This window comes from Drosophila willistoni (assembly GCF_018902025.1).
Source record: "Drosophila willistoni isolate 14030-0811.24 chromosome XL unlocalized genomic scaffold, UCI_dwil_1.1 Seg141, whole genome shotgun sequence".
NCBI classification, from domain to species: Eukaryota; Metazoa; Arthropoda; class Insecta; order Diptera; family Drosophilidae; genus Drosophila; species Drosophila willistoni.
The window spans coordinates 13071126-13090695 of NW_025814052.1; the positions used below are offsets into that span (position 1 = coordinate 13071126).

A 19570-nucleotide genomic window follows, 5' to 3' on the forward strand; every position below is an offset into this window, starting at 1 on the left:
TTGAGTGGGCTCTTTCCAAGCTTTTCATCATTTGCATGGGTTCTGCGTGTATGCGTGTATGTTTGTGTGTGGGTGTGTGTGTGTTGTGGGATGTGTTATATGTTTTTTGTTGTATATATATATATATAATATATTATATGTATGTATAATTAGTTGCTTAATAGTAAAATTTCTTGAATGTTGTTTGTGGTAAAGTGTAGGTAATGTTGCTTGCTCTATGTCTTCGTCTTCTGATTCTCTTTTTGCTTAATCTTCTGTTTCAGCATCTACTTCTTGTTCTCTTTTATAATCATCATCATCATCATCATCATCATCATCATCATCATCATCATCATCATCATCATCATCATCATCATCATCATCATCATCGTCGTCGTCGTCGACGCCATTGTCGACTGCTGCACTACATACATATGTCTTTCCACCAGATATATACTTCTGCCTGATCTTTAATTCCAATTCCAACTCATTCGCTGCGCAGTTTCTTTAGATCCGGCGACTTGGTGTCACCGCCTCCACCACCACCAACACTACCATCACTACCACCGATGGCTCCTCCATCGCAATGCAGGGCTGCTCGCTTCTGTCCAATGGCGGGCGCCGTTTCTCCACCAGCAGCTGCTGCTGCCGCTGTTGACTGCAATTGCTGCAGCTTGCTGCTGTCGCGCAAAATGCCACTGCTGCTGTTGCTCTCATCAGCCTCTAGCTCATCGTCATTGTCTTCGTCCTCCTCGTCCAACTCTTCTTCATCGTCTTCGTCCTCCTCATCGTCTTCGTCATCATCGTCATCGTCCACATCATTGCCAAGGACACCATTGCCATTACCATTGGCAGCTGCTGCTGATTTTGGTGCCTGAGCAGGAGTAGTTAAAGAAGCCGCCGCCGCTGCTGCTGGTGTCGATACTGGCGGTGCTGCTGCTGCTGCTTGTCCATTGTTGATGACCTGCGGTTGCTGTTTGCTGCTGCTGTTGTTGTTGTGTGTGGCGACTGCTGCCGCTGCTGCGGCGGCTGTCTGCTGGGACTGCAAGCGATTGTTGCTCTTCAGTGGTGCCTCGAGATTGCTTTCCGAATCGGATGCCAGCGGCGTGCCATCATTGCCACCAATGCCAATGGCTGTTGGTTCGCCATCTTCCGTTGATGTGGTAGTGGCCGTGGTCTGTGTGGTCCCATCATTATCATCAATGATTGGCTCCTGTGAGGTGGAATCATTCGACACAAAGTTGGAGTCACCATCCTGTAGAGCAGCTCCCACGGCAGTTGTTGCTGATGTGTTATTCATTTTGGCCACGCCCGAATTGTTAATATTGGGCAACAAGGGGGCCGGATTGGTATTCTCGTTGTCTGTTTCCGATTCTGCGGCAGTGTGGCGACCACCTATAGAGATAGTGAAAGAAATTACATATATAGAACTGACCAGATTGCCAGAGACAACAATTTGTTTTACCTGCTCCTAGACTTTCGTCGTCTAGATCAACGGCTACACCATCATTGGTATCGTCGCCATCGCTGATCTTATTGTTGCTGCCATTTGTGCTGATTGCTGCTCCGGCATTTGAATTGACACCGGTGCCAGGCGGCGGCATGTCATCCAATAGCTCTGGACTTAGATCATTGGCCACATAGTGCGCCCACAAGGCCAACTCAACGCGATGTGATGACCAATGTGGCGTATCGCCGCCAACCTCGGCATTCAGCCGTTCCACAGTGGCCTGGATGTGCTGCACAAAATTGAGGTACTCCTTGGTGGTATAATCGATGCCCTCGATCTCTGGTATGGCCATTAGGCATTCGTCGGCCATAAATGGTGCCAAATGGGGGGCAGCTGCCGCCAACAGTGCAGACGCCATTGTGGTGCCGACACCCTTGAGATTGGATAAAGCTGTAATGGCCTGCTCCAGATTGGGCAACTTGCGGAAGGCCTTTTTCGTCTCTTGGACAACAGCGCGCGGTGTATTTACTTTAACCAAATACGAAAGTTGCGGATAAAATTTGCCACGCGACTGTTTCCATTTCATGGTCTGGACCAATTCATCGTATAACAGATGGGCATCCTTCCCCCGTGCCTTGATCAGGCCGGGTAAATCATTTTGATACCAATGATCTAAACGTATTAGCTCTTGGGGCTTCTTGCAGCGTTTCTCGGCCTTAAGTTTAAGGACCTGAGGATACATTTTGTAACAGTATTCGAATTGTGTGGTGCTGCCATTCTCGAAGAACGAGACAGTTGCCTTGCCGTTGGACATATTGCCAAAATCGGGATGATAGTGGTAGATCTCGTGGAGGTTGGGTGACGATTATTAGTACGCTATTGGTATTGGTATTGATGTTGGTATGGTATGGGAGTGACGGGCAGCAATTGCCCTGGCCTTTGCTTAGCCTTGGCTATATAACTTTATATCGAAATCGAACTAATCCTTTTCTGATTTTGCTCCTGCTGCTTCTGCGGGTGCCGGTGAATTTCTCTTGGCCTGAAAATGGAAACAAGAGCAAAAGAAAGAACAAGAAGTATAAGAAGAAGAGCACACAATTAGCTTTACAGTTACGATTACATATGCATGCACACAAACACACACCAACACACACACACACACGTACACACTGCTTTTTCGATTGGCTTCGATTAATTACGGTTACTACAATTGCGGTTGTTGTTGTTGTTCTTGCTGCTGCTACTGGTCAGTTCCTGTTAGTCAATTCGATAATCGCATTTCGCATTTGATTTTTGCAATTTTATGCTATTTTTTCGCTTCTTTTTTCAGCTTTTTTTCTTTTCGTTTTTTTTTTTTTTTTGAATTGTACTCTCAGCCAGTTCACAGTCATACACACAGTCGGGTTCTTTTTGGTCCGTGTCGGTCTTTCGCACGCACTAATACAACTACCAAGCGCTTACACACAAACACACTCACACATAAACATTAAAGAGAGGCACACACATACTGAAACAGCATGCTACACACACACACATACACATACAGTCACAAGCGGACACACACACACACCACCAACACAAACATACACATGGCAGCACACAAAACGGCGAGGCAAAAAAAAATTTCTTCTTTTTATATATGTATACATATATAAATAAAATTTTTAAAAATCGTATAAAGCCTACATATGTAACGTATGGATTTTTAGAAAACTAAGAAGAAAAAACGCAACAACAACCAAAACCGGAACAATAAGAAGAGAAAAAAAAACAAACTTGAGTTTCAAATTCGAGTCGAGTTGAGTTTGAAATTGTAGTTGAGTTTTGATGGCAGCTGCCACAACCACACCAAACACACACCAAGCCACACACAACACACACACAAACACACATAAAATGACAATGGCGAGACAGAAGAGAGAGAGAGAGAAAGAGAGAAAAATGAAAAAATTGCTTTTTTGTGTTTCTTTTTTAAATAAAATGCTAAAAACCTACATACCTGCACGACAATTGTGTGTGTGAAGGGGGGGGAGAAAAAGAAATTCAAGAATAAACAACACAAAAAATGCCGCCAACAACAATCAAAATTACAAAATAATAATAATGATGATGAATGGCGGAGAGAGAGAGAGAGAGACTAGAAGAAACAACAAAAACAAAAAAAAGCAACACAAACACGATACAAATTTTAGATTCGCTTTATAAATTTAAATTTGTTTTCTACTATTATTTTATTTTTGCTATTTTCTTATTTTTCCTGTTTTCGCTCGCTCGCTTGCTCACACGCTAACACGCTCGTTCGCTCGCTCTCTCTCTCACTCACACGCGGTGGCTATAAAATCGCGATTCTCGCGACCGTTTGTATTGAATGTCTAGCGGCAAATAATGAAAAAAACGCGGAGGCGAAAACGTTTTTAACTGTGAAATGTATGAACAATTAATTTATAACAAATTAGTAAAAATATTGGGGGGTTCGCAACTCGATGTCGCAGCTCGATGCAACATCCAACAAAAGAGCGCTGTTTATGCAAAAGAGAGTAAAAATCGTGAGAAATGGTCGGAATCGAGCAATAGAGTCAAACTCCGACGATAGAGTCGAACATGCAACCTTGGCGTTTGAGGGCCATAAGGAGAGCGAGCAGATTTTAGAAAACAGCGCCATCAGCAACAATGGCGCCTACATCGCCAACAAAAAACAGCGCCATCTGTGCCAACAGCGGCATCTATGAAAACAGCAACAGTAGCGGCAACAATAATAGCAGGGACAACAACCAGACGGTCTTATAATGGTATAATAGCTACTGTTATCGATACAATAGCGGAATTAATTGGATGTTTTTGATATATGTATATAGATAAAACCGAACTTTATTTTGCAAGACTAATTTCTAACTTTTTCTAAAAGAACAGAGCTAAAAATATGATTAGCCGATAGTTTTTGCAGCACTTGTCATAGATATCTGGTCACACTAATGTTGCTGCTTGCCGGCAGCAACTGGTTAACGGTCGTTTGTTAGTTATTTAATTTTTAAGCCATGTACAATTTGCGTATTTTGCAATGCCTAGGAAAGCTATCTGGCTGCTACATCACAGTTGCACAGCCACACAGACTGATGGCCAGCCAGCACAAGCGACACACCAAAGTGGCAGTCGCGCCTTCGGATCAGCTGGAGCAAATAAAGGCCAAGTATTTTGAGCAGCGGGACGAGCTAAGCTCCACTGAGTGGCAGAATGTGCGAAGCTCTTTAATTGAAGGCTACAGGCACATAACCACTCACAATGTAGACGCCGTCATTATGGGTGTATGCAGTGGTCCAGATCAATTGCTTCTGGCCAAGAGTTACGTAGCCCATCTGAAGAGTGAGGGCTGTACGCCAAACAGAGCCACATTGGGACGACTGTTGCGAGTCTACAATGCTGCACATCATGCACGTCCGCCGCTCAGTGATGAGGAGCAAAAGGAGATTTTGGATATTTGTCAAACGCTGCAGCAGGAACATGAGATTTTAGATGCCACAACCTGTGAGAACGTGATATGCGGTCTGGTGGCCACTACAAATGATTGGCAACGTGGTATACCCCTGCTAGAACAAATGAAACTGACTACCCAAACTCCCACTTCATCGGCTTATAGTGCCCTGGCGGCAAAGGCTTTCTCTGTTCCGGATCGCAAGTCTGAGGAGCTGGGTTGGCAGCTAATGGAGGAAATGGCCTTGGCCCACAAACTACCCAAATGTGAGGTCTATTTGTCATTGCTGCAACACAGAACAAGCCAAAAGAAACTCCTACGTCTGATGCGATTCCTGGAGCAACATGAAATTCTTGTCAGTGCTCAAGTGGCCGAACGTCTAAAGAGCCTTACGAGGGGCAAATCCAGTCAGGTGAATAGGCTGGGCAAGTGTTTGCATTGCCATCAACATTTGCAGCCGGTGGCCATCAGCGATGAACAGTTTCAGCAGCTAAGAGAATCATTTCTCGAAAAGGTTCTCATCCGGCACGATGTCTTTCAGAAATCCACACCCGAAGAGGTGGAACGCTTTAAGGCCTATGTTGAGAGAACATTGCCATATGATTGTGTTATCGATGGCCTCAATGTGGCCTATTCGATGGGCACCAAAAAGTCACCTGCCCAGTTGGCCCAATTGGTGGCCAATGTGGTGCGATATTTTCGTGAGAGGCGCAAACGTGTCCTGGTCTTGGGGCGACAGCATATGCGTCAATGGTCCAAATCGGCCATGCACTACATTCAGGCCAATGCCAGTCTGTTTTTAGCCCAAAATCTGTAAGTTCTCAAAATGGTGTTACCAATTTTTCCGTTTAATTGCCCACCTCCCTTTGTGTCTCAGCTCGCATGACGATCCCTTTCTGCTGTATGCCACATTGAAAAGTGGCCAGGATACGGATTTCTTCTCGCGCGATCTAATGCGCTCGCATGCTCATTTACTGGGACCTGATTTAAAGCCAATCTTTCGTCGCTGGCAGCAGGAACATCAACACTCGCTTGTTGCACAAACCCAAACGGGTCAGATTGTGGTGAAAGAGCCAATTAGGTTCCGCCTTACCGCCCATCATTTGCGGGAGGATGAAATGTCCTGGCATGTGCCATATTGTGAAACATATACGCCGAAGCCTCCAGACAGTTTTGAGATACCAGAGCAATGGCTGTGCCTAAAGCTTGAACCGTGATAAAGACCGAAATGGTAGATCCTAGCTGTGTCCTTGCTTTCCTTCAATAATCGATTTGTGGAAAGTAAAGAGTTATGATAATAGTTTTATTCCGTTGGGAAGACTAACACTCAAATGTGGAGGGGGAGGGGAATGATAAGACAAACACATTCATACACATGTATACCAAAATTAAACTAAACATTAACTAAAGCGCCCAAATGAGGGGGAGACTAATCGCATTCCTGGCGCGAACACTTCTCGAATGCCCCGAAATTGATGGTCGATGTGGTTGACTGTCTTTTGCGTCGTCGCTCGTTCATCATTTTCTTCTCGGCTGCGCACATTAGGCGATCCTTGATATAGTTATCCATCTCAAAGTCCATGTCGGCGGGCTTAACCAAATCATTCGGATCACGCGTGGCAGCCGAATCCAAGGCCTTAATGATCAAACTGAGCAAGGCGTGAGCCAATCGATGGCACACATCATACTCGATGGCATCCTGGCTGGTATAATAGATGGCAGATTGCGATGTCGGCTGGACTCCAATGGCCAGCAGTATATTACAGAATATGCCACGCTGCATGCGGGCATAGGGATCCACCAGTTGGGGGGGAATCCGCATTGTGGTTGCCAAATGGGCAATGAATTTTGCAAATTTCTTGATCAGCACATTTAAGTACTGGGTGCGGCACTGACGCTCCAGTTTAGTCAGCATATCGTAGTAGAGCTCCTGTTTGCGTTTAAGAAAATCCTCTTTGCGCCGCTCCTTGTTCTTGTTGCTCTTTAGGATCTGCTCGAGCTGTCTACAAGGGGAAACGGATACAAGTTCTCTTACCATGACTGTCCACTGACCCCTTCTTTGGTTTGAACTTACTCGGTGGTAATGGCATTGTATTTGCCCAACATTCGCTTGATCCGCTTTGCCCGCAACTTGGGATCGTAGACATTCTTGAATTGCTTGTAGTTGTCCATGAGAGTATGCAGCTTGGGCTTGGCCAGGGACACATCATACGGCTTGGCCTTGGGCGGCATGGCCGGCTGATAGGCCATGCGGTTTACGTATGATTGCAGCTTGGCCATGTTCTCCTCCCTCCTCCGCTTACGATTCTCTGGACTGCAATAATCGGGATCTTCCTCCTCTTCGGCCTCCTCCGTGGTGGATGTCGGCAACGGCTCATCCCAGTCGGATACATTGGAACTGGCCATTTTTGTCGCTTTTGAATTTTTATAATTTGTTCCAAAAGAAAAAAAAAATAACTTAACAATTTTCGTCTAGATGTTTTTTTTTTAAATATTTTTAAATGTATATTAACTGAACTGTGGCACTTGAAATTTTTTGGATGTTGAGCTTATGAACGTCGAACAGTTTCTGAATATCGAATAATGTGGAGAATCTAAGGTTGGGAGTCAATTCTATATGAAAATTTCATGGCCAACTAAATGACCTTGAAACACGCACTTTGTATATACTAGAAATAATGCCTAGAATGCTGTTATTGTGTTCATTTCTGTTAGTCAATATTGGTTAACATATCATAAATTAAATTTTATTTAATTCTATTAATAACAATTATAATGTCAAATCTAATTTGTTCGCTTAATAACAATCATTTTGAACGGATCGTTCCAGGGCAAATGTATACTCCTCGGCGAGCTCATCCACAGATATTTGACGGGTCAATAGAGCCAATATGCTATCCACCTGCATTTGTGTGCCATTCAGACTATCCTTGCTGGCTAATTGGGGTGACAATTCGAAGGGTACATCCTGTAGATAATGAACTGGTCCACTGCTACCACCACCCATTGATGTAGGTGATTGTTTTGATCCCGCTGCTCCTATTGTTGGTGGGTATGGCAAGGCACTGGCTCCATAGACCGATGGCGGCATTGGCGGGTACATCATTCCGCCACCAGTTGTTGCAGATGTATTGGGTTGAGGATCCGTATCCGATTTGCGTTCCACAAATACAAATTCATCGCCACTATTTGCCTTTGGTGGCTCTGTTGGTCCTTGTATAGCCTCCTCTGTTGGTGTTTCGGCTGGTTTTCGTTTACCAAATATTGAGAACATTTTTGATTTTCTAAGAAAGGCCAAGAATTTGTATTGCGTTTTGACGCGTTTCTAACTTATCAACCTATGACAAATAATTGTTTTGTGTTTTGTGTTGTGAAATGTTTCTTGTTGTTGTCTTTTTGTTTCTTCTTCTCTGAAGCGCATATGGCGATATCGATAACAGTGTTATCGATTACCCAAGAGTCACAATCACAGTTTGCTCGATAAGTGTTAAATTTCACCTCGAGTCACTATTTTACTTTGTTAATCAACCCTGTTTCTTACAACAGGAAATGTCATATTTCAACGTTGCCAAACACTATGTGATAACATGTTCTTTTTCAGGCGTTCGCCTTTGCGCTGACATCGTGTCTCCAATTGCATCTGTGAAAAATGTAAGAATTTTAAAAAGAAATACGAGTGAAATACACTTTTAGTGAATACAATAATACAAGTGGGTGATGGCTAAATGAAAATCTCAAGAAATACAGCATATTGCCAGTTCAAATAATTGAGAAAAATGTATGTGTTTGGCGTGTAAATACACGCGAGTTGAGGTTAAAGACGAAGATGATAGGTCGCCAAATAATTGGGAAAACACTTTCTTATATTTTTCCATCTTTTTTTTCTTGTGTGTTACACGTGTTAAAAGGAAACTGCGCTCTCGTAGTTATTTTGCCTCCCCGCCAAAATATTTTTTTTTTGTTCCGTGTTTTGTTATGTCCACAACGAATTAAGTCTGGCCAAAATGTGTATAAACATTGTAGTGAAACGTTAAGCATGGTTGCGCTCAATTCCTCACCATAGTGTGGATTTCTTTACACTTGTAATCTCTTTTTAATAACAACTTTTTGCTTACAGCATGACCGACGTAGCTGAATCCGCTGTGGAGAATTTCGAGGAGCCGGCAGCCGCCGCACCCTTGGAAACCGAGAGTGCTGATACCATTTTGGAAACAAATGTGGTGGCCACCACTGAGTTGCCCGAAATTAAATTGTTCGGCCGCTGGTCATGCGATGATGTCACCGTCAACGACATTTCTCTGCAGGATTACATTTCGGTGAAAGAGAAATTCGCACGTTATTTGCCCCATTCGGCTGGTCGGTATGCTGCCAAGCGTTTCCGCAAGGCCCCAGTGCCCCCATTGTGGGAGCGCGCCTGGACCTGCTCCCCTGATGTATGAAAGGGACGCAACAATGGCAAGAAGCTGATGGCCTGCCGCATTGTCAAGCACCTCGTTTGAAATCATTACATTTTGCTGACTGGCCGAGAAATCCTCTGCCAGGGTTAAGATATCGTCTAATGGACCCCAGATCTCCTACTCTTTAACCTATCAATTTGGTAACAGTCATCATAGCATGAAAAACCAATGAGTCTGTAGGATCAGTCCACCTCATGGGCCATTAGGGTAGCAATCTGTAACCAACTGGGCATAATCTTTTAAAGAATGGACTGAGAATAGCCTCTGAAAGGGTTTTAATATTATCCTAGTGCCTGAAGATTATAAGCCTCCTCTTCCTGCTCTCTTGGAACTTAAAACCACATGAAAACTATTGTAAATTCAATTGATTACGTCCATCACTAAAACTATAGCAATGAGATTTTCATAAATCAATAAATTGTTGTAGTATTCTAAATGGACTACAACAAACTGATAAACTACTCCTCTTAAGGATATCGTCTCGAAGATATAACCTTAATAAAGTTCAAAAATCAACAAAATCATCATGAGAAGAGAGAAGAACACCAAATAGTCGTAGTCAGTCCACCTCAATGCCAGTTAGGGTTCAATCTGTAACCAACTGGGCATAATCTTTTAAAGAATGGACTGAGAATAGCCTCTGAAAGGGTTTTAATATTATCCTAGTGCCTGAAGATTATAAGCCTCCTCTTCCTGCTCTCTTGGAACTTAAAACCACATGAAAACTATTGTAAATTCAATTGATTACGTCCATCACTAAAACTATAGCAATGAGATTTTCATAAATCAATAAATTGTTGTAGTATTCTAAATGGACTACAACAAACTGATAAACTACTCCTCTTAAGGATATCGTCTCGAAGATATAACCTTAATAAAGTTCAAAAATCAACAAAGTTATAAAAAGAAAAAGAGAAATATGAACCATATGATCAGCGTCAAGTCAGTCCACCTCAATGCCAGTCGATTTTTATGTCCATATCGCAACTAGGCATATTTATAAATTGGACTTAAATAAAAGAGATGCTTTAATTATCCTAGTGCCTGAGGATTATAATAAATAATATCTCCTCTTGCTCTCTTGGAACTTAAAGCAACATTTTCTAGATACTTAAACTATTACTATAGTTTGTCAGTAGTACGTACACCTTGTTAATGTAATGCATAAACTAATTATTTTCATTATGCTCTATTGTCCTATTCTAGATCCTTGTGAGCGCCATCATCAACTCGGGACCACGTGAGGACTCCACACGTATTGGTCGTGCTGGTACTGTCCGTCGTCAGGCTGTGGATGTGTCGCCATTGCGTCGCGTTAACCAGGTAAATAATGACTGAAACCAACCACCTACATTACATGTGTCCTATGCGCCAGCAGCAATGGCTTGTGGTTCCAATTCAACTTGAAAGAGACTGCTTGCTTATAAAGCTTGGCTAGAATAAAATTCTATCGTATATCCGTAGCGTTTTAAATGTGTACATAACCGACATTTGGCGTATGAACTGAAGAGACAAATCTAACACAAAAAAAGTTTAATATTCCATGATGCAGTTAAATAATATAATTCTAATTATCTCATTTCTATGGTTTTTTCCAGGCTATCTGGCTGTTGTGCACTGGAGCTCGTGAGGCTGCCTTCAGGAACATCAAGACCATTGCCGAGTGCTTGGCCGATGAGTTGATTAACGCTGCCAAGGTGAGAGATGATCCATAATTTTGTCATTGAAATCCAAGGTCTACTCTAATGCCAATCATTGATGACTGCGCCTCGCTTGTAGATCAGATTGAAGCCCAGAATTTTTTGTTTTTTAAAATGAGTTTATCTCTTAATATTCAGAGATATTCAGCAAAGCCACATTAGAAAACGTGTTCGTTATGTAATTATTATGGAATAGAAAGTCCAATCTAATTCTATCTTATGATTATTGCCTATTAAGATAGACTCGCTTTTGGACTAGACAAATTTTCTTTTATTATCCTTGTGCTTTGTGTCCTTCTCTCTGACATGGCACACGAGAAACGTAAATGAACAAATAATTTGAAAATAGTTTTGTTTAGGAGTTCAGTGTTAAATAGTTCTTTCGAGTCCAATCTAATTCTATCTTATGAATTTAAACCTAATAAGATAGACTCGCTTTTGGACCATACGAATTTCTTCTTTTATTATCCTTGTGCTTTGTGTCCTTTCATCTGACATGGCACACGAGAAACGTAAATGAACAAATAATTTGAATAAAGTTTGGTTTAGTTCCGTTTGATAGTTCTTTCGAGTCCAATCTAATTCTATCTTATGATCATTGCCTAATAAGATAGACTCGCTTTTGGACTAGATAAATTTTCTTCTTTTATTATCCTTGTGCTTTGTGTCCTTTTATCTGACAAGGCACACGAGAAACGTAAATGAACAAAAGTACTAAACTTATTTGAATTTGAGGTATATTTCTATGGAACATATAATATTAACCAATTTACATTTTCTTTATATTTCGTAGGGCTCTTCCAACTCCTATGCCATCAAGAAGAAGGACGAATTGGAGCGTGTGGCCAAATCCAACCGTTAAACAAAACACAACAAAGAGAAAAGGCAAACATTTTTCTATGTGGGTTTTTTTTTTACTATGCTAAACGTGTGTACTTTATGTGTAAAGTAACACAAAAAAATAAATAAAACATGATAAAAATCCAACTCATCCAACCCCCAAGTGTATATAAATTAACAAATTAGTTTGTTCATAGAGATAATAAATAATTTGTAATGTGTTTGTGTTTCGGGTTCATTTGAAGTTATATATTTAAATATCAACTAAAATGGGCCGAAAAGGTCGCCACATTGTTGCTCAGTGTTCATCATAAGAAATTTGTGTAAACTTTCACAAAAATAATAAGTTTAATCACTGAGCTCTTGTCGAGTAATAATCTAATTTGATAATTTTGAAAGTTTTTGCGAGACGCCGACTTAATCTTGAACCTAACCTCATTGGGGAGATTACTGAAATATTTTTGAATTCGATAACGCAGCACTAAATCGCGCAAACATTTTGAATATGTGTGATCGATTGAAAAGTATTATAATTTAATGGAATAAACAGATTAGTAGACGAAGAGTGTTTAATATTACCCCAAATTAAATAATTTATTGAAGGCAATTTAATTGTTGTTAAACGAAAGTTTTATACCTAATACGATTAAGTCTTAAGTCATCCATAACTGCGCACATATCAACTTTGACCAAATCGAAGTTAATTTCCTGGATGTTTTTATTGTTTCTTGTAGCCTACAAACAATATGGTTCTGAATAACTTGTGATGCCTTTGTAAGCTTAAATTAAAATCTTCATTTCTTGGTTAACCTTTTCAAAGTTAATTTTTTCGAGTCGAATATGGTATTTTTGCATTTTCTCTAAAAGTTTGATAGGCAGCTTGCTTGACCCCACTGTGCAGTGCATTTGATGAGCCGCAGTGTGACCAGTCGTTCAAAATGCCAAAGTCCTAGTGCTTTTTTTTTTTTTTGAAATTTCATTTCAGTGTGTTGTCAGCTTTTCTCAATAATTTTGTTCTTATTTACTGTAAATGGTGTGGAATATATAAGTCCAGTTCATTCACAGAGCGGTATCCGTCACATAAGATGTTCAATGTGAATGCAGATAATCAGCAATCAACAGGGAACAACGTGAATAATTTGAGCGCCATTCAAGAAGACGAGACTTTGCATCAAGGCCATAGTCAGTAAGTAGTAGTAGTTGCAGCTAGAATTAAATTAAATGAAATTAGAGAGACAGAAGACACATGCACACAAACACACACACACTGACACACACTCGCACACATACATATGTGTGCATATATGTATATGCTTTAGATTCCATGTACACAAGATTGTGGAACAATTTTGCCGGAACACTCATTTGCTAAAACTGATCGAGGGTTGCGTACAAAAATTCGTGGCTCATTATCAGGATACTAAACGTCCGGAGGATTTGCTAGCACCACTGCAACTTCGTCTGGATTTTGTCGTAGGAGATTTGGCAAAGCGTGCACCGCAACTGCTGAAACTGGTCATACGGGAGCCCATTCAGTTCGCAGAGGCTGTGAAATACGCCGCATTTGGTCTGGTGCGGCAACAATTGCGTCTGCTTGGCCACAAGCCAGTGGATATTGGTCAATTGCATGCCCAATGGCGTTTAGTGGGACTTCAATTCCATCCAAATTTGCTCTTTGATCCCGGTCAGCAATCCTTCCCCTTGGGTTTGTCCTTTATTCAGGGCATACTCTCGGCCTATACGCCACCGGAGACGCTTGTGTAAGTATCATCTAAATCAGGAGAGAGATGTGTGTTCCAACAGGAATTTCAAGTTTATCCTCTTGCCGAGAGGGTATAATATAGAGTTTTGTCTGCTTATTGTCTATCCGTCCATCTTTGGTGCCTGATCGAACCATTATGCCAAATCCTCTTCAGCTTCCATGTACAACAAGTAAAAGTACTATAATTTCATGGAATTAAACAGATAAGTAGACGAAGAGTGTTTAATATTAACCCAAATGAAATAATTTATTGAAGGCAATTTAATTATTGTTAAAAGAGAGTTTTATACCTAATACGATTAAGTCTTAAGTCATCCATAACTGCACATATCAACTTTGGCCAAATCGAAGTTAATTTCCTGAATGTTTTTATTGTTTCTTGTAGCCTACAAACAATATGGTTCTGTGGTAGTGGTTGCCTACGCAATGCACTACAGACCAGCTCCACGGATGGTAGGTTAACACACACACACGCAGCAACTAAGCTAATAACCTATACTATACAAAATACTAATCTGACATTTCGTTTTAGCCTACTAACTAAATTTACTTTTCTTTCTTTTTTGACACTTGCTTACCGGCCTACTAAAAAACTGTAATCCAAGGCCTACTTAATGACATTTAGACAATAGAAATTGAAATAGGGGAAAAGTCATACTCATGGAATTTCGTCTCATTTCATTTCATTTCGATTTCATCAACAACATCGAGCAGTTCACAAAATTTTTAGTTAAATTTAATATTGAAATTCCTTTTTTGGTGCAGGGATCAAGTTGGCTGTGTCATTTACTTTAAGTTCAAGTAAAGGGCAAAATAATCATTAATCAGAGTTCAGTTGTAGTCAAGAGTTTTATTCAAATTGCATAAAAACATAAAAAGCATAATAAGTGAATATACATATAACAAGGATATAAATGAATTCATGGTAATAAAGGTAATAAAGGCTAACTAACAACACAAATTGCTAACAAAATTATTTGGTTAAACCTGACAGGAGAATTATCCTTGTCATAATTTTTTCGTTAATTTTCTGTAACTGAATTTTGCAGCTCCTTTATGTTCTAACTGTAGCCGGCCTATGAGCGAGTATCAAAAATTGCGAGTCCTTGAATCCTATCGCCTGCTAGCAGTTCTCTCTATATCCAGCGTGCAGTCACCGCGAACTTCTGGTTGCATTCATCGTGCTATATTGGCTCGTGCAAGAGGTACATATACACAGGATAACAGATAATTGCAAAGTTTTCCTTATCCTTTGCCTTCTTAGATCATACGTACGATCTGGACTTGAAATTGGGGGCAGATTATCTTCTTAGTGGCTATTTTACGGCATCATCAGCGGCATTTAATTTTGAAATATGCCACCTAAGAAGAGTCTAGGTCGGTCCCGGCGGCGCAATCCCATACAACTGAATGACTTTCTTAATGGTGGTGAAGAGGGAACAGATCAGCAGCAGCAGCAACAGCAGCAACAGCAGCAGCAGCAGCAACAACAGCAACAGCAGCTAAGAGAACAACCAAATCTGTCGCTACAGCAGCCGCAATCGACGTCTCAACAGCAAACGCAGTCCCAGCATAAGCCAAAGAAAAAGAATCGCTCGCAACGTGAATCCCCAAGTCAATCCACTTCGCACCCAAAGACCGAGTGAGTTTTATATTAAAAGAGAGAGTTTCCCTAAAACTCTTTATTCTTTATATGTCAACAAAATGTATTCCCAACTGTCAAGGAGAAGAATTATCCTTTCCTGTGTAACCGATATTATAAAGATATTCTTTTTCTTTCATCCCCCAGGACAACTCAGCAATCCTCGGAAAATACCAATGAAAATGAAGCTACTTCCTATGTAGCCGCTACTTCCATCTCTTACCTGAGCAGTGTTACACCTGTAATGACGCCCAGCAATGCTTACCTAAGCCAAGCGGAATCAGTCGATGCTGTAACCGCCTCGGCGCCACCTGAGGCTGGTGCCGGAGTTGCCGTTAACTCCATGAGGACAATGGCTAGGACAAGCAATGTGTGGCGTTCGGATTCTGACAAAATTGAGACTAGGGCAGCACCTAGCAATGCTAGCTATGCCCCAAATATGGAAGAGTTTCCGACCATTGGTGGTGCTAAGGTCAAGAAGCATAAAGTAAATGATGGCAGCGGTTATAGAAACGATCCGGGAGCAAGCACCAGCAATGCTCAGTCATCCAATTCACCATCGATGCCGGGGTCTTCGTCCCGTACACGTGGTGGTCGTGGTCGGCACGTAAGTGCACCAGTGCTGGGAAATTTTCTACCTTCTGCTATTCCGCCGACAAGCACTGCGAAGCATCAGGAGGTTGGTGAATGGTTAAAATCTGTGCGTGAAATGAGTCATGCCAAAGAGCAGCAAAAGGAGGCAAAAAAGAAGCAAGATCAGGAGGAGAAGACCAATGAAAAGGCTCGTGGCGATGGAAATGAGCCGACAACTAGCCATTCCACAAACAGTCAAGTAATTCCAATATCGCTGCCAACTCAAAATGTTGCAGCTCGTCCTCCGGTGGGCAATAAACAGTGCGGAATGACGAGAACAACAAGGGCTAATTTTGATCAAAACAAACGACGTAATCGTCGTAGTCAGCGTAATTGGAATAATCAGACGCCAGTTCAAAGCGAGCCTAATGGAAGGGCTGGTCGGTCCTCCGGTCTCAAATCGTCCAGACCTGGTCATGGGCATAGTCAGTACACAAATCAACGGCCTGCCAGAAATGCCACAGCACCGAGGGCACCGAGGGCACCACCCATTACGGTGGATGTCTCACGTAGTCGACTTAACTCAAATGCCATGGAATTCCGTCCAACTTTGGGTTATCGTGAGCCTGATTTGCTAGCTACAGTTCCACCCCATGTTGAAGCCATGATGCCGCAACAGCCAGGGCCAAGTGATCAAATGATCAGGATTGGTGTAAGTATTGTAAAACATTTTAAAATCTTGGGAACGTTTCATTTTTTGTGTACCCTTTAGGATCGACGTAGTCGCCAACGTTTCACGCGCTCCCTAAGGCCGGACACACTTTTCGAACTAGTTGCACCTGGATTATTGCCCACACCAAATGACCCATTCATTGAGATTCCCCCTTCAACGTCTGCTCAGGCGGAAGTGGGTGCTTTTATGCCTGATCAGCAGGTTGTCCCCTATCAACCACCGCAACCGACTCAATTCGTTTTGCCGCCTGGATTACTGCCCACGCCAAATGATCCCACAATGAACTATTACATGGAACCAGTGGTTCCAGTTCCACTGGCTGTGCAGGGTCCGTATTTGCCTGACCAGAGCAGCCAGGATTTGATCAATCAGCAGTCACTTCAATCCAACAATAATAATCTCGTATGGAATGCACCGCACTTGGCCATTCCGATGCAACAGCAAAATAGCAATGTTGCCCAGTCGGTTTTTCGGCTAGCCAGCCTCCCCAGTACTGGGGTGGGTACAGTCCGCCCCCCGGAGCAATCCTCAATCCGGGAGGTGTGTACTATCCCACAAACGGCGCAGTCATCGGAGGCGCCGGACCAATGGACCAATATCAGCCCACTACCTTCAAGTATTACGTGCCCGTCGCCGTCAATAACCAACAGCCTCAATATCAGCCACCACCAATGGTCGGCGGAGGAGAAGCAGCAGCAGCAGGAGGGGGAGGAGAGCATACCTACCCAGCACCGGGACCTCCAATATACACGCCCGTCGTCGTCAATAACCAACAGCCTCAATATCAGCCGCCACCAATGGTGGGCGGAGGAGAAGCAGCAGCAGCAGGAGGGGGAGGAGAGCATACCTATCCAGCACCGGGACCTCCAATATACACGCCCGTCGCCGTCAATAACCAACAGCCTCAATATCAGCCACCACCAATGGTCGGCGGAGGAGAATCAGCAGCAGGAGGGGGAGGAGAGCATACCTACCCAGCACCGGGACCTCCAATATACACGCCAACTGTTGGACATGGACCGAACCATGACTCTGGAGGGGGAGACGGCAACACCAGAGGCACAGGAGGCACAAGACGCACCGGAGGCAGAGGAAATGGAGTTCATGACAAATATAACAACAATCGACCAAGGCGAAATAATAATCGACGTGACCAACACCCAAAACGCAGGCACTATTAATAGAAGAGAAGGCGTCGGTACCACCACCAGCAGGGCACCACAATCACATTCACCAAATTCAAATCATCATCGGCAGACAAGTCATCAGCTCTTTGGCGCTAAATCAACGAAATCATCCAGTCCGGACCTCAGATTAATGCCAGAAAGCATCTCAAAATTGTACAATTTAATATGCTCGAATAATTCGGATTATGCCTTTGTCTATGCATTAAGTGCGCAACTTTGCCAGAAGATTGTGCCCATGGATTCTTTTGTGTACCTGAAGATGGCCCTTTTGGCCAGCCTGGCCTCCATCGACAAGGATGAGATGCGACAACCAATTGCCCTGTGCATTATTTCCACGGACAGCTCTTTGGCCAATCTTTTGTTAACATGTGTGGGTCAGCTAGCACCACGGTTTATCGGCCCCCATAGCGGTGGACAGCAGCCATCCTTTAATGCTCTGCCCACGCGATATAATTGGATAACCGCTAGCCCCCTACTGATGGCTCAACGTGGTGTCTACTATGCTGGCGATTGGACATGCTTGTCGCGTGACCAAAGCGAAGAGCTCCAGAAGTGCATTGAGAATGGGGTGGTGCCTGTGCCTCAAATAAGTGGTGAACAGTTGCTAGAGGCAGCTGTCTGGACGTACTGGCAGCCAGAACATTCAGCAAATCAGACAACAACATTTGCTAATTTTTGCCCGTAAGATCAATCACGGATCAATCAATCTCATTTCAACTATTACAATTATGTTTATTTTATTCATTTTTAGAATATTCGGACTTCCCATTTATATGGGTGAACTATCTGCCGAAGATATAACCAATTTCATAATCCATCAGTATAGTGAAAATGAGGCTAATGAATCCACTCAGGATGCCCTAGATGTTAGTGACGATGATATGCGTTTGCTGTTCCTATTGCTACATGAACGTCAGGTTAACTTTAGCGATCAGGCTCAGTATATATTGAAGAAATACTTTATTGTATCACGCAAAGAGCGGCCTAGTGAGTAAATCAGCTACATATCCCTCTCTCTTTCTAAATCATTTAATCATTAAATTGCCATCTCTGTCGAATTGATAGGTGTATTTACCAGTAAAACATACATTGTGTTGAAACAATTTGCAGAATCATTTGCAAAATTGGCCTTACGTTTGGATGTTCTTATCCAAGATATAATCGTGGCCATTTTCCATTCTGAATACTTTGTTCAACACATTTGTGGAGTAAGTTCGTGTCCCCCGCCAGCAGTAACCAATATAAATGGCATTCAACAGGTTGATGCCTATATGAATGATTTTGGTCGCTGGCTCTTTGAATATTTGGACCGATATCAAGATGATGAACTGGATACACAGCAGCCACCGGCAAAGCGACATCGTGCCAGCCTTGACGTATAAAAATAAATTATATATATCTTTCTCTCAGATATGTAACAGCAATCGCCAAAACTACCTCGCCAGAAGTGTTCCTTATATATGATTTTTTTTTTTAGGATTTTTTGAGTTTTTCTTTTTTTTTTTTTACAAAATTTTAAAATTCAAATTCCGTGAACTCGAAATTCGCGAACATCAAATTTCCATTGTAAGGACCAAAAAATTATAATTGAAAACTGCCAAAAAAAAAAAAGAATGAAGTATAAAAACACAAATCTGTAGATTTATATATTAGGTATATATATGTATATATATATATATATTATATATATGGTGTATACATAGGAAATTTGTACATCCGAATTAATAAAATAAAACTTCAATAGTTAGAAATAGTTTGCTAACTCGCTATGTTGGATG

At 42.1% G+C, this 19570-nt stretch overlaps 7 protein-coding genes, 1 long non-coding RNA gene and 6 other non-coding genes across 17 annotated transcripts; 10 read left to right on the forward strand and 4 right to left on the reverse strand.

The window, feature by feature from the left end:
• Window positions 1–366: 366 nt before the first annotated feature.
• On the reverse strand, window positions 367–3959 carry LOC6641224 (protein Tube). 4 transcript variants are annotated; one of them, XM_047011470.1, is made up of 3 exons: window positions 3713–3959; window positions 1445–2468; window positions 367–1374 (listed from the first exon to the last, which is right to left on the reverse strand). In XM_047011470.1, exons 2-3 carry the CDS (start codon window positions 2241–2243, stop codon window positions 467–469), a joined length of 1707 nt encoding a protein of 568 aa, XP_046867426.1. In that variant the 5' UTR covers window positions 2244–2468; window positions 3713–3959; the 3' UTR covers window positions 367–466. The 4 variants fall into 4 exon arrangements, with proteins under 4 accessions (XP_046867426.1, XP_002064271.1, XP_023030952.1 ...); XM_002064235.4 differs by lacking the exon at window positions 3713–3959 and adding an exon at window positions 3429–3463; XM_023175184.2 differs by lacking the exon at window positions 3713–3959 and adding an exon at window positions 3206–3263.
• A 417-nt stretch (window positions 3960–4376) lies between these two features.
• LOC6641267 (mitochondrial ribonuclease P catalytic subunit) lies at window positions 4377–6198 on the forward strand. The gene is made up of 2 exons (XM_002064236.4): window positions 4377–5711; window positions 5776–6198. The coding sequence occupies exons 1-2, from the start codon at window positions 4465–4467 to the stop codon at window positions 6113–6115; spliced, it is 1587 nt and encodes a 528-aa protein (XP_002064272.1). The 5' UTR covers window positions 4377–4464; the 3' UTR covers window positions 6116–6198.
• On the reverse strand, window positions 6181–7485 carry LOC6641268. Its single transcript, XM_002064237.4, has 2 exons — window positions 6973–7485; window positions 6181–6901 (listed from the first exon to the last, which is right to left on the reverse strand). The coding sequence occupies exons 1-2, from the start codon at window positions 7302–7304 to the stop codon at window positions 6328–6330; spliced, it is 906 nt and encodes a 301-aa protein (XP_002064273.1). The 5' UTR covers window positions 7305–7485; the 3' UTR covers window positions 6181–6327.
• A 138-nt stretch (window positions 7486–7623) lies between these two features.
• LOC6641269 lies at window positions 7624–8298 on the reverse strand. The gene has a single exon (XM_002064238.4). It carries the CDS (start codon window positions 8170–8172, stop codon window positions 7696–7698), a length of 477 nt encoding a protein of 158 aa, XP_002064274.1. The 5' UTR covers window positions 8173–8298; the 3' UTR covers window positions 7624–7695.
• A 176-nt stretch (window positions 8299–8474) lies between these two features.
• On the forward strand, window positions 8475–12042 carry LOC6641270 (40S ribosomal protein S5a). The gene is given in 6 exon segments (XM_047011473.1): window positions 8475–8549; window positions 9016–9388; window positions 9390–9440; window positions 10562–10678; window positions 10954–11052; window positions 11849–12042. Coding segments are annotated over 5 exon segments (708 nt in total). The 5' UTR covers window positions 8475–8549; window position 9016; the 3' UTR covers window positions 11918–12042.
• Window positions 9719–9883, forward strand: LOC6641155. Its single transcript, XR_049699.2, has one exon. It is a non-coding gene; the product is annotated as a small nucleolar RNA psi18S-1854 (small nucleolar RNA).
• On the forward strand, window positions 10095–10259 carry LOC6641157. The gene has a single exon (XR_049701.2). It is a non-coding gene; the product is annotated as a small nucleolar RNA psi18S-1854 (small nucleolar RNA).
• LOC6641159 lies at window positions 10719–10874 on the forward strand. Its single transcript, XR_049703.2, has one exon. It is a non-coding gene; the product is annotated as a small nucleolar RNA psi28S-2876 (small nucleolar RNA).
• Window positions 11250–11391, forward strand: LOC6641160. The gene has a single exon (XR_049704.2). It is a non-coding gene; the product is annotated as a small nucleolar RNA psi28S-1192 (small nucleolar RNA).
• On the forward strand, window positions 11437–11581 carry LOC6641161. The gene has a single exon (XR_049705.2). It is a non-coding gene; the product is annotated as a small nucleolar RNA psi28S-1192 (small nucleolar RNA).
• Window positions 11622–11766, forward strand: LOC6641162. Its single transcript, XR_049706.2, has one exon. It is a non-coding gene; the product is annotated as a small nucleolar RNA psi28S-1192 (small nucleolar RNA).
• Window positions 12043–12446: 404 nt separating the features above from the next.
• On the reverse strand, window positions 12447–12971 carry LOC124460515. The gene is made up of 2 exons (XR_006954428.1): window positions 12921–12971; window positions 12447–12850 (listed from the first exon to the last, which is right to left on the reverse strand). It is a non-coding gene; the product is annotated as an uncharacterized LOC124460515 (long non-coding RNA).
• Window positions 12872–15034, forward strand: LOC6641163. The gene is made up of 5 exons (XM_015178616.3): window positions 12872–13081; window positions 13215–13655; window positions 14043–14110; window positions 14707–14862; window positions 14922–15034. The coding sequence occupies exons 1-5, from the start codon at window positions 12981–12983 to the stop codon at window positions 15032–15034; spliced, it is 879 nt and encodes a 292-aa protein (XP_015034102.1). The 5' UTR covers window positions 12872–12980.
• On the forward strand, window positions 15013–19228 carry LOC26528834 (mediator of RNA polymerase II transcription subunit 15). Its single transcript, XM_015178622.3, has 5 exons — window positions 15013–15299; window positions 15447–16584; window positions 16645–18473; window positions 18544–18779; window positions 18858–19228. The coding sequence occupies exons 1-5, from the start codon at window positions 15013–15015 to the stop codon at window positions 19172–19174; spliced, it is 3807 nt and encodes a 1268-aa protein (XP_015034108.2). The 3' UTR covers window positions 19175–19228.
• Window positions 19229–19570: the final 342 nt, after the last annotated feature.